The following is a 14283-nucleotide window of genomic DNA, read 5'->3' as shown; positions in this document are numbered from 1 at the left end:
TCTGGATTTTCTATTCTTGAACTTCTCTAACTCTGAACTTACGATTCTTAACGCCCAACACCTCTACTCACATGTCTAACAGGAATCTTAAAACATAACATGTCCCAGGTGGATCTTCTGATCTTCCCTTCTCAAACTGCCTTTCCTTCCATCTTCCTTGTCTCAGAAAATAACAAATACATCCTTGTATTAACTAAGGTCCAAAATCCTGAGTCCTCGCTCTTTCTGAGTCTACATGTAATCCATAAGCAAATCCTGTTGCCTCTACCTTCAAAAAATATTCCAAATCTGGCTACATCTCACCATCACTACTGCTATCACTCTGGGGGAAGCCACCATTGTCTTGTGTCTGAATTACTGTGACAGTTTTCTTCTGGTCCTCCTGCCCATCCCCCTTGACTCCTTCCTCCCTCTATCCCTTATTATCTATCCAAACACACCCCAAACGTCTCTTGCCCTTGATCACTCTCTCCAGAAACACTCAGCAACTTGCTGGTCCTTTAGTGTGCCAGGACACCAGCACCACATGGTCTCTGCCCTTGACTGCTTCTTCTCCCAACCATGCTCTTCCCTCTGACAGCATGGGGTTCACTTTCTCATTGAGGCTGTTCCTGACTGATCCCTTACCTCTCACTCTGTGCTGTTTCCATTTCCTGCTTTTGTGTTTTTCTTCCATGGCACTTACCATACCATTTGACAAACCATACATTTTGCCTTTTTTTTTTAAATGGTTTTCTTCCCTGCTGGAATGTAAGTTCCATATAGCCATGTGCTGCTGTTGCTGTTGTCTTGTTTTGTCTTTTTTGTTCTCATTTTTATACCCCAGTGCCAGGAATGGAGCTGGGCATAAAGAAAGTACTCAGTAAATATCTGAGTAAGTGAATAATTAAATAGGGGAAGAAATAAAGAAAGGAAGGAAATAAGACAGTAGGAATGAGTGAATCAAGATCCCCCTGATATAAATTAAATGTCAATCCTGACATCTTTATGGTAAGAACAGGGGCTAATGGTTATAACAATATAATTCATCACTCTAATACACTCTGACACTTATATGAAAACATGTTGCTAAAGTGATCATAGTCTTTGAGTGCATTCTCCTCCTTATCCCTTTAATTGGTACAGAAGTTGGGCATAGAGAGACACTACGCACTCTGTAGCTTTCTCTAGCAAAGCATATCTGAGCATCACCTAAATCATAGAACTGACAGAAGACAGGACAGGAAGTGATAATAGAAGGAATTTTAAAGCAAATCCTCCAGTATCCATCAAGTAACGTCTTTGCAGCTTTCATGACAGGCTTTCTCTCTCTGTGTTGCTTGATCCCGCCCCCACCCCCACACACCAGCACACACAGTAGGAATGAGTGCTCTAGCTGAAAGGAGCTACTAGAGGACAGTGCTGTAAACGGCAATGAGAGTCGCTAGCTGGCAGACTGGTGCTGTAGTGATGAACCATGAAGGACAAAAGTCATGCACCATTTTCTCCAGCTTAAGTCACTGATACAATTAGTACCATTTGAGAGTTCTTAGGAAGTACAGCACAGGGCTTCAGAGCCCAGACTCTGCAACAAGACCACCTGGGATTAAGCCACAGCCCAGCCATCTGCTGCTTGACTTTCTTTTGCCCCGTCTCAGATTCTTAACCCTAACGTGGGGATAATAACATTACCTACCTCATAGAGTTATTGCAAACCCTACGGCAATGACTTTATGTGCTGGCCAGTATTATTATTATCAGCAATTGTACAACCTTAACCTTAGAATCATAAATCTTAGAATTAAAAACTTGCAGATAATGTCTTTGAACATTATGTTCAATTTAGAGTTCTCTTCACAACAATGTAATTCGTAAGGACTTCAGACTGTCAGTGACGATGAAGAATCCTCTTAAATTTCACCATTTCCTTCAAGGAGGCTGCGCATATTCCACCGCGGCTCAAACCAGGGGAAAATCATGCCTTTACAATCCGTCATGGAAGTGACGAAGCCCATATGGGGAGTTGGGAATTGCGACTTTTCATTGCAAGGCCTTCTGTACTATTTGATTTCTTAATCACATGTAAATAATAATTGATTGAAACTGCCTAATAGATTTTACAACAAATTCAGAGGTATTTGGCTGAAAACTGCTACTGGGGAAGTAGAGATCTTATTGTACTCATTTGACTGTGAGGAAAGAGGTAAGATAGTCATCAGCATGAAATATCATTACTGCAGTCATGCTCAAAGATAACAGGCCATTACGTAACTTTTTAAGCCATTTTATCTGATGTCTTGGCAGACAGGACTGATTATATTTCTGATTATATTTCTAGAATGTACCTAGTAGGAATAGGACACAGGTGGCTCCTAAGGGAAATGTGGAAAGTGCCAATCCCTCCTTCCTCTCCTCATCTCTAGTACTCTCAGACCCTCACTTCATCTGAAAGGATAAAGAAAACCAGAACGCATCTTGAGGGTGGCCACGTTGGGGTGCTGAAAATGCACGTGTCAAAACACACAGAATTTTCAAGAAGGCAATTTTAAAATATATACGGGACTCTAGTTACGGAAAGGGCTTCACCTTCCCCCCACCGCCCAAATAATAGTCCGAATCCCCACCCCTCTCAAGGATTATGCAAAAGGAATATTGCTGCAAAAACCGCACCTTCAACGCCTGGCGGATCAAGGGGCAAAGTTGGCGTGATTAATGACGCACTCACACTGAGTCACATGCCCCTTTCGGTCCCGGGTAATTCCTCTAACAATCACCCGAGGATTGTGAAGAGCAGATACAGGGGCAAACGTCCTGAGCTGAGCTGCAGTGGGCTATGTCTCTGGCCTCACAGAGCTTACAGGGGAGAGATGGGTGGGGGGCAAAAATAAACACGCAAGCACTTGATGCATAACCAGGCACTAAGCAATGCAGGAAAGACTATCCACATCCAAAGCTCAACAGTTTCAGAACAGCCTCAAGTATTGTGTTTCTCCTTCCCATAAAAGCCTAATCAAAAAGCCCAACTGTGGAACAATGTCATAAAAAATATATAAGCTAAGTTCAACCCAGGTTTTTTCTGAGCCTGTAATAAAAGACTTATAATAATTCATTTTCCCTTGATTTAATACTCTCTGTGTGACTTAAAATGATTTAGGAGGTCTTTCTTTTTATAAAAAACTCTAGGTAATGAATTTATATTTTAAATTAAAACATATTCTGATATTAAATTTCTAAAAAGTAGGTTTTAATGAAAGTGGACCTATCTCACATGCACTTTTCTCCACGACAAGGCTACAGTTGATGAAAAGGTTACACAGCTCACTGGATGGAGCCCACTCTCGTCTCAAATTTCTAATTCTAAGTGACTTTACATTTCAATGAAAACCATTCACTAAACCTCCCAACAGCATTTACTAGATTTTTAATGTCTCAATGAATATAATAAACAGGTCTTAAAAGTCCATATCCCATGTGAAGAAAACACTTAAAATAAAGGTAAAAAAAAAGGGCATGAAGCAATTTCTAAGTGAGCCTTGTAAACTTGAGTTTCATAAAGAAACCAGACACTGGAAAACCTACTGGGAAAAAAAACATTGCCCACACCAAACCCAATTTTTGAGAATATTACAAAAATAAACAAATGATTATGGATAAACTTTCTTACGGTAATTAATAGGCAAGTGAAAAAGCTTGTGTCTCTAAGAATGAAGCCAGAAATGTTACGAAAAAGACCAGGAGTGTGTAATCTACAACTTGTTTGGTAGAAAATTTCATAAGAAAAACACTATTCAGTGGCAGCCCCACAGGGTAAAAGAACTGCTCTGCGTGTAGGCTATCAAAATACATGGGAAGAGTTACCACAAGTTCCCATAGTTCAAAAGGGTATTTCCAGATTTTTAAAGAAGTGTTTTTATATTTATACTCAGAGCTAGAAACTAGTTTAACTGTCCGTCTAATAATATGTCAAAGCAAGAAGCAGAAGCACCTGTCCATGTCTCCACTTCGACTCTTGCTCCTGACCAAGACCCATGGGAGCAACAAAGCCAAACCTCCTCCCCTGCTACCCTCCCAGCCTCTCAGAGCCAACAGCTGCACACGTGCAGTATGGCAAGCTCACAGCGCCCAGAGACCACGATTAAAAAACCACACAGTTAGGGGATGCTGCCCCACCTCTCAAATTTCCAAAACAAACTGCTCTCCTTGCAGGTAACGTGCAGTCCAAAGACGTGCTCACGCTCAACTTCTAGGGGCTGCTCGTGTAAATCATCCTCATCTGACCTCCATCCAGAAACCAGGGATGGACACCGCCCGGGGACTCAGTCCTGCAGTAATACTGACAGGAAACCCAAGCTGCAGAGCCACGGAAGCGGCCTCCATCCTGCGCCCCTTGAACTCGGACCCCCACTTCTCCCCTCTCCCTGCATTCCACCACCCGGTTGCTCGCGGCAAAGGCTTGGGGCAGAACCTGCAACGGAAGGAGGAACACAGAACCTTAACGCTCTCTCTCTTCACTGGTTGCCCAGCATGTGAGTTTCAACAACCTCCAAAGCCTATCACCACAACTCATTTCCTAAGAAATGCAGAAAGGCGAGGACAGAATGAATATCGACAATTTGTGTGTGTGTGTGTGTGTGTGTGTGTGTGTGTGTGTGTGTACAGGAAATACCTCATTTAACAGCCCTTTCTACTAACGAGGAAACGGAGCCATAGAGATAGGAAGAAAATTACCCGGGTCATCACTCAGCTAACCCTCAGCAGAACTGGGGTCCCCGTCTATCCTAGCAGGTGCCGCTAACAAATCTGGCAGACTGGGTGGTTTAAACAGGAATTTAGTGCACGCAGTTCTGGAGGCTGGAACTTGCAAGGACCCTCTTCCCAGTGTGCAGAGCCTGCAGCCTCTGCCCTCGTCTTAAGGATGTGAATCTTATCATGGGTGCCACCCTCCTGAGCTCCTCGACCTGATTATCTCCCAAAGGCCCCCGGGGTCCGCACAATCACACTGGGGATTAGGGCTTTCAACATAGGAACTGGGGTTTGGGGGGAGACAAAATAATATCTCAGCAGCAAGGCTCTGGAATCAGGCTCCTAATCAAAGCTAGTCTGCAGTTAAAAATGAAGGGAAAAGCCAGGAAGTATAGAGAAAAGGAATAAAGAAACATGCTTATAGCATGAGTGCAAAATGAAAGCCAGCATCCCCGAGGACCTAACTAGGGTGTACATCCCTATAAACTCTCTGAGCATCAGTAACCTAGAGAAAAAGGCACAGAAAATCCCACGCCCTATGTGCCACAAGCTTTTTACAAGTAATCTCGACCTGCTTTTGTTCATTGATAAGCTGAGCCCAACATGCTTTTTCTCTAACAAATCTGTTTATCTTTGCTTGGTTCAATCAAGAACAAGCAACTCCATTAATTAATAATTCCCTTTAAAATATTTTTCCTCCTTTAATTCACAGCTGTGGAAAAAATCCACTTCATTCTCTAAGGAACAGAATCAACAAGCAAACTGGGGAATTTGTATGAAATGACAAAAGAATCGATGAAATTTGCTAAATATATTTTCCAGTGCTTTAGTAACTCAAAAAAACCAAAACAACTGGTGGCCAGAAGTATCATGCCTTTCTGCCAGTTCTCTTTTTGCACATGTTGCATGTTCCCATTTTATTAGGAAACACAGGTCCTCATTCTGAAACAAGCTAATACACTGTAGAGGGCAGTGAACTGGGAGCCAATGGAACTGGACACCATTGTGGTCCTGTGAAGGTGAAGCCCCAGGCAGGCTTCATCTATAAGCCTCCATTCACTCCACTGCATAATGAAAATAACTCCCTTCTGAGACTGGACCACTTTACACAGCTCTAGGTTGACCTCACTTTAGGGAGCTTTGCTTTATTGACTCGGCAGATACTGCATTTTGGGCGTTTTTGTGTTTTGGGGGGGTTTGTTTTTTACAAATTGAAGGTTTGTGGCAACTTGCTTCGGGCAAATCTATGGGCACCACTTCTCCAACAGCATTTGCTCACTTCACGCCATTGTGTCACATTTTGGTGATTCTCGCAATACTTCAAACTTTTTCATTATTATTACACTTACTACGGTGATCCGTGCTCAGTGATTACGACCCACTGAAAACTCGGATGATGGTGAGTATTTTTTAGCCATAAAGTATTTTCTAATTAAGGTACATGATAAGGGAGCAGAAGGCTAGCTGAAGACCAAGCGTAGAGTGAAACCCTGCCACCTCCCGCCGACCCCCTCCCCCACTCTTGGGTGGGACTTGTGGGGCATTCTTCTAGGAATCTCCCAACTAAATGTTAATTCCTTGCTAGAGGGGAAAACAACCTTCCCTTGACAATGGCAAGACCTCTGGTATCTTGTAGGTGGATCCTCTTTAGGATACGAAAGTTCTTTTGAAACCTCCTTTTTCCTTCCTTCCCCCAACTCTGGAGTATATAATCAGCCACTCCTCAAGACCCTGGTGCCACAGCGCTTTCTGCCCAAGTGTTCTGTCCCCGTGCTTTAATAAACCACCATTTTGCACCGAAGTAGTCTCAAGGATTCTTTCTGAATGGCTGGCTCTGTCCTCAGCCCACCAAACCTCTCCTATATTCTATACCACATCAGTATATACACGATTTTTTAAGATACAACGCTACTGTGCACTTAATAGACTATAGTATAATGTAAACATAAATTTTATTTGCACTGGAAACCAAAACATTCATTTAACTCAGCTTATTTCGATATTTGCCTCACTGCAGGGGTCTGGAAGCGAACCCACAGTATATCTGAGATAAGCCCGTATTGGCAAATAATAGAAGGAAGGGAGCTGGGGGAGAGGTAAAAATTCAAGCCAATATTTAATTCCATCTCTTCAGATAGTAATAAAAAGATCTGATTATGAAACAGTGTGTGTCCTGCCAACCTAGGTGATTTCTTCGTACACACAGATCAGGATAAGGCTTCCAACAACTCTGAGCCCTTCCGAAGGAGGTCAGTGACAGAAGACCGAAAGAACAGCAGCGTGATGCAGGGTCAGTGATTAGCAGACAGACTTCAGTGGAATTGCTGATTTATTTATTTGAGAGAGAGAGAGAGCACGAGCGGGAAGGGCACAGGTAGAGGGGGAGAGAATCTCAGGCTGACTCTGCGATGGACGCAGAGAGCAGCACAGGGCTTGATCACATGACTCTGCGATCACGACCTGAGCAGAGAAACCAGGCGTGGGAAGCTTAACAGACTGTGCCACCGAGGCGCCCCTGGAATTTCTGATTTAAACCTAAAAGCAGGTCATTGTCCTTGTAAGGTATCGTTAACTGCATTTTTAAAAGAGCATTAGAAAAAGCAGTCATTAGGTTTAGAGACCAAAGAATAAAAATAAGCATGATTTTATTGACCAGGTAGTTTACATAATTATTTTATTTCATGTCAAGACACATGATTTTGACAAATCATGATGAAAAGATAGAAATTTCAACAAGGGCATAAACTGGTACTGTTGCCCATGGGCTCACAATACTAGTTGGCTTTAGACAGGACAGACATTAAAAGGAAGAAAGGAACGAGGCCGGGACTCCCAGGGGGCTCAGTATGTTGAGCATCTGCCTTCGGCTGGGGTCCTGAACCCAGAGCCCTGGGATTGCGTCCTGCACTGGGTCCCTGCTCAGCAGGGAGCCTGCTTCTCCCTTTGCCTGCCACTTCCCCTGTTTGTGCGCGCGCTCTCTCTCTCTCTCTCTCTCTGATAAATAAATAAATAAATAAATAAATAAATAAATAAATAAATGCTTTAAAAAAAAGAAAGGATGGATGGATGCATGGATGGAAGGAAGGAAGGAAGGAAGGCCATTAACACTTTGGGCTGGACAATCCTGGAAGGTAAGCAACACTGATTTCTATGGGTGATATCATTAAATACATCTACGGTATCTCTTGCTACAGTATCTTGAATCTACTTGAAAACATGTATACTGAGGGAATGTAATAGCCTACATGAGCCAGTTAAAGCTTCAACTTTAGGGGCAGTCAGCTGTTCTATACCTACTCCCCACGGATGCTCGGCCAGTACCGTGTAAGAAAGGCCACACTTCCTCCATGTCTTTCATCAGTGTTCTGGAGTTTCTAGAGCACAGAGCCTTTGCCTCTTTGGTGAGGTTTATTCCTAGGTATCTTATGGTTTTTGGTGCAATTGTAAAGGGGATCGATTCCTTAATTTCTCTTTCTTCTGTCTCATTGTTGGTGTATAGAAATGCAGCTGATTTCTGTGCATTGATTTTATGTCTTGCTACGTTGCTGAATTCCTGATCGTACGGGAAGGGAGTGAAAACCGAATGGGAAGTCATCAGAGAGGGAGAAAAGCCATGAGAGACTCTTGACTATAGGAAACAAACTGAGGGCTGCTGGTGGGGGGAGGGGGTAATTCGGTGACGGGCACTAAGGAGGGCACGTGTGTGATGGGCACTGGGTGTTATACACAACTGATAAGTTATAGAACATTACAGCTGAAACTAATGGTGTCCTATATGTTGGCTAATTGAATCTAAATTCTAGAAAAAGAAAGGCCATCCTTCAGAGGCAGTTATTACAAATTACTAGATCATTAACTGAGGCTTTGTTAATTAGCATTCTAATATGTGAAGTGGGCATTTCCTGGTGAAACTAAAAGGATACAGGACATGTGGGTAGCTAAAATCTCTTAGAGATGCTCCACTCCACCTCTGTCCACGACAGAGCATGAAAACTTAGAGGAGTCTACAGCCTGCATCCTTCAGGGAGCTGACAGAAGCTAAGTCCCTAACTGGTCCTGGGTCCAGCTCCCTTAGGTTTCTAGTCGCCAGCTACAGACCATAAAGGTAACAGATTCCTGCCTCTGTGCCGTGTTTGCATCCAACCAGAATATACCTTTCAGACAAGATACTGATGCAAGTACCGACAGGACAGCACTCTAGACAACCTCAGGTTTACAAAGCAGGCTTTTCGAGCTGTTTAATTCCCCGGCCAATAAATAGTTGTTATATATATGCATATATATATATATATGAGAATTATATAAGAAACTTGTTTCCATTTGGTCTGACAGTAGAGTTACCATACCCCTGGTGTGCCTGCAAAACTTTCACTTTGCACTTGCTGGCTGGGCAATATTAGTCACAGCACCCCTTCCACTCTCAAAGGCATCACAGTTTGGATGATGAATTACGTGAATATTCTACCTAGTAGTGAGACTGCAGGGAAGGAAACTTAGCCTTAAGAAATTTCAAACTGCTGGGGCACCTGGGTGGCACAGCGGTTAAGCGTCTGCCTTCGGCTCAGGGCGTGATCCCGGCGTTCTGGGATCGAGCCCCACATCAGGCTCCTCTGCTATGAGCCTGCTTCTTCCTCTCCCTCTCCCCCTGCTTGTGTTCCCTCTCTCGCTGGCTGTCTCTATCTCTGTCGAATAAATAAATGAAATCTTTAAAAAAAAAAAAAAAAAAAGAAATTTCAAACTGCTTTGCAGCTACTATTTTCTACCAAAATTGTCCTGGAGCTGTGACTACCACATTGACTCCCGAAATACAGACGGAATGCTGTAAAGAAACTTCAATCTCTTTTCACAAAACTCAACGACAGAGCTGTAGGATACTCTCATAATGAAAATAATAGGCTAGATGATTTGAATCAAGCCTCCCATTGAGAGTAATTTAAAATGAGGGATAAAGTGTATTTATCAAATATCTGAAAAGCATCAAAAAACAACCAAGATAGGAATTACTATGCCAAACAAGAGAGAATGCAGAAACATGAGCCAGTTCAGAAACTGGTTCAGCCCTATCCCAACAAGCCCGAACTTTCTATTCACAGTCTGAGGGAGCCAAAGGCCAATCATTAAACCTCAGTCCACCCAAAGTACAGATGCTAGACTTACGACAAACTGAACTCAAGGGGCTCTGCACCCAGGGAAGTCGACTCCGGCAGGGGTGAGCAGTTGGCCTTGCCTCAGCGGATCCCTAGAGCTTGAGTTAAGGAGCTCCTAAAGCCATGATGACCCTAAGCTCTAGCACGCTAGGTCAATCATTTCTGGAAAGCACCTTCGTCCTAGACTTCGTTATTCTAAACCATCGGAGTGTTTTTGTTCTGTTTTGTTTTCCAGAGGTCACACACCACAGTTTCACCCTTCCCAGTGGAAAACTGATAATTCACAGGATAGTGTGGAAGCTGCCAGACACATTTACAACTGCCTTGGAGCAGCGCGGGTCCTCACGGCAACCGTCGTCTTGCACATGCACCCACGCACTGAACTGTCTGGGACGGCCTCACTTGGACTGCCACGTTAGGAAACCTCGTCAAGGACCCGATCCTTTCTTCCCTCTCTGCCCTGTGACTCTGTGTGACGCCGAGGACCCTGCATGTGCTGTTGTAGAAAATGACCTTGAAGTCTGAGCGGGTGTGGTGTTCAGCGGACATGGTGGCAAGACCACGATTTGACTTTGGCACCTCTAATCCAACCCTTGAAGTCTGAGCGGGTGTGGTGTTCAGCAGGTGTGGTGTTCAGCGGACATGGTGGCAAGACCGTGATTTGACTTTGGCACCTCTAATCCAACCCTTGACGTCTGAGCGGGTGTGGTGTTCAGCGGACATGGTGGCAAGACCGCGATTTGATTTTGGCACCTCTAATCCAACCCTTGACGTCTGAGCGGGTGTGGTGTTCAGCGAACATGGTGGCAAGACCGCGATTTGACTTTGGCACCTCTAATCCAACCCTTCCACACTGAATACTCTAATGTGGCACCTTAAAAATAGAAACATTACAAAGTAAACACACCCCTAACCTTTTCTAGAGTTTTGGTGAGGGAAAAGGGAAAAATAGAAAAAAAAATTCCCACTGTTCTACAGTGTTCCATATACTTGTTTTCCAGACACCAATGCTGGTTGTAGCAGAAGCACACCCTTGAACAAAGCAGCTCACATGAATGAAAAGAACAGGTCTAGAGAGGGCAGAGGGTGGGGCCCGAGTTTAGTCTGTTCCACCAACGTGCTTTGCGACCTTGAAAAAGAAACCGACCCCCCAAAAGGTCTTAGTGAGCCCTACAAGATGACAGTGGAGATCTGGATAAATTCTGCGGCTGCTTCTACAACCAAAATCAACGCTGTTTATGCTTCTGTGGATTCCTCAGGGCAGGCGTATCCTGATAGAAGTCAAGTTTATTCTAGAGGCCGCAAGCAATTCACACGTGCAAATCATGGTTCCAGACAACGGACTGAGCCGGAACGGACTTGACTCACAGAAAGGCCTACCCCTTGCTCCTTCAGACTTAGATTTTCAGGCGGCCGTGTTTTAGAAGACCGTGTACAGGGTTTCAAAGTGACTCAAGCAATCACATCGCATCCTAATAGGAGAAAGTTGATGCATAATTCTGTGACCCTTCAACTACTGACGTCCAGGCCACATTCTTGTCAGCTTTGCATGTTAAGCTAGCAAGTTTTCAATGAACTCTCACTGGCTTTACCACAGACACAGATGTTAGGCGGACTCCTTTGTTCATAAGGTTCTCATTATTAACTCCGCCCGGGCTGAACATTTCACTGAAGGAAAGGACCATATCATTATTTTCAGATTTCATTCTATGACTTAACAGGGCTACATCCGCCAGCTTCGCAAACGCCAAGCACTTCTCGGCGCCAGCCTTGGCGTCCTCTTCTATGACTACTACCCCCAGTGCTTCACTTTGAGGAAGTCTCCTCACCATCAAAACAGTTTAATAAAAACTTAAATTATGATTAAGAGTTACTCATCAATTGACAGAGCATTCCAGGCTGCTGCTATTTATGAATTATTCCACACAGTATTTTAAGGCTGACAAATAGAATCCACACTCATAAAGGGGTAAGCTAGAAAGCCGGTTAAATGTTCTCATGATTTATAAAGTCTGTGTTATACTTGAAACCATATTTCTTTAATAGGTAAACTGGCATTCCATTGGATAATTCAATCTGCTTTAAATCTGTTCTAAGGCTCTGGACAGCTCATGGGACGTTCTGAATATAAATATATTTCCTCTATTCACCTTTGGGCAATACCTCTCAGCATAAATGTGATAGGAAGATACGGCATAGGAATGCCTGTTAATTATAGGGTGGATTTCAAGTATTTAAAATATTGACACTAAAGCCACTTAGAAAACGTTAAAATCAGCCTAACTCTAAACATAGAGAGTATTTAATAAGCCTGGTTAAAGATATAAATTAAAACACCATAAAAGAAATAACAAAAGGCCCTGATATTACTGCTTCCATGTGTCTGAATCACCAACAATAATAGAAGTGGGCAAGAATCATTTGAAACTATCTTTGATGGTTATTAGAAAAAATAATTCAATCCCCCTATGTCTAGAAAAGCCCAGGGGTTTACATATAGTTACACCAAATAATTGAAAGAAGAGGAACAGTTTTCCACCCTAAAAAGTTATACATAAAAAAATTGCTTTTGTGATTCTTTCAGCATCGCATCGTATCTTGGAACAGGAGGACTAAGAGAACACGTCCCCGCACCTGTCCAATGCTTTACAGACATCCGCGACCAATGATCATTCAGCCTCTTGAACACTTCTGAGTTTTCATTTAATTACTGCACATGGCAATCCAGTCTACTATTCAACCTCTCTAATCATAAAACATTCTTAAAATAATAACAGTCAAAGCAAGCATCCGTGTAACTCCTACACTGGTTGAAGACAATTTGTTAGAAAACTTATGTTAGCTCATCAAACACTTGAGATCCAAGTCTCAGCATATTTAATCTCTCCAGCGCACTATCTTCAGGTATTTTCGAGGGCTGAGACATACCCTACTACGACTCCCGCTTATCAGTCACTCTTAGAGCATGGCATCCAGAAGTAAATACCTCAGAGATAGTCCAATTAGTTACAGAGCACAGTGGGACCAGTATTGCTGATGAATTAAAAATGAAATATTTATTAATGCAGACTAAATACGTCACATGAGAATTAGGCTTTCAGCAAAATATAGAAACAACATAAAAGTCAAGTTACTAGTAACTCCTCCAGAAACGATCCCGGTAGAAAGTTTGGTAGTGCTTACGGGAAACATAGTAATCTCAAAACTCCAACAGCACATCTCTCAGCCCAAATTTGGGTATGCAAAAGCTGAATTTTTATTTTTATACTTACCATGTTGTATATCTTTCATATCTAAATGAAGGCTAGACATTAATATTCCAACTGCTTGTGATCTTTTGTTGCTTAATAACTTGACCACCTGCTCAAAGAAAGGAAAAGGGGAAAATGTTAATTTGAACTCCAATGATATGCTTGATAACATGTTCTTTTTAATCCTAAATGAAAAATGTATGGCTTAAAGTCATTACTTAAAGTATTCAACACTGATCTGAAAAGAGCTGTTGTGTTTTATGTCTTACATTTTCCAAATTTACCATCTTCACCCATCAGCCTCAATGGCAAGCTCTTTACCCGTCTTTAAAGAGACTGATCTGTCAGCGTGTAAAATTTCTAACACTTTAGGATATTAGTTTAGTCTCTATGAAATAACAATTACACATTTGATCATTTGCAGCCTGAGATTTTTAAAGTGTTCCTATCATAATGTCGGGCCTTAAAACACTGGTCAACAGGTGGAGGGTAAGTAAACTCTACACACAGAATCTGTTAGATCGGACCTGTTTGAGCACAAAATAGAAAACATGCCTTGATTCTGATCCTTCAGAAAGCTCACTGTTTTACTGGCCGTCCCTCTCATTCTGCATTTGGCCCACGTTTTGTGGGGAAATTTCCAACTAATTAATAGAGGAATACAAGCAGCAAATCCAAAGGGCTATGTCTGTTCCATCTCAAATCCGGCTTTCCAGAGAGTCCTAATGAGTCCGTGAATCCACACACCCCACAAGGAGTTTTCCTAAAATAGAGGTGGGCATGCTGTTCTTGGACACACACATTTAAACTATGTTTTCCAGACACTGACACACCACTGATAAATCTTGCTTATGAAACCAGTACCCCAGGTCCTGAAGGGCAGTCATTTCTATTTACTGTCATGGTTTTTTTGTAAGTCTGCTTAGAAAAAACACTGAGGAAAAGGAAAAAGCAGTTATGGTCAGATTATCAGAAGGGACAGCTGCCCTAACAGCTATCACATTTGTTGACCTTGTCTTTCTTTTTGTTGAAGTTGGGCCAATCGGTAAACTATTAAAGAATCATGCCCAGCTGTCACACAAAGTCACAGAGTAAAACAATATTCTTAATAGCAATAATAGCATTCTTGGTTCCCCAGCAGGGATGGGGTGGAGAGTAAAACA

At 42.7% G+C, this 14283-nt stretch overlaps 1 protein-coding gene across 1 annotated transcript in view; it reads right to left on the bottom strand.

Annotated features, from left to right (window-relative positions):
• Positions 1-14283, bottom strand: part of FMN2 (formin 2) — a 356215-nt gene that overhangs the window by 181498 nt on the left and 160434 nt on the right. Inside the window, exon 5 of the mRNA XM_057315375.1 lies at positions 13142-13229. Within this exon, the coding sequence (XP_057171358.1) occupies positions 13142-13229 (88 nt within the window). The remainder of the gene's footprint in view (positions 1-13141; positions 13230-14283) is intronic.

Source organism: Ursus arctos, unplaced genomic scaffold (genome assembly GCF_023065955.2).
Source record: "Ursus arctos isolate Adak ecotype North America unplaced genomic scaffold, UrsArc2.0 scaffold_2, whole genome shotgun sequence".
In the NCBI taxonomy this organism is placed as follows: Eukaryota; Metazoa; Chordata; class Mammalia; order Carnivora; family Ursidae; genus Ursus; species Ursus arctos.
This window is presented reverse-complemented; position numbering and strand designations above follow the sequence as displayed.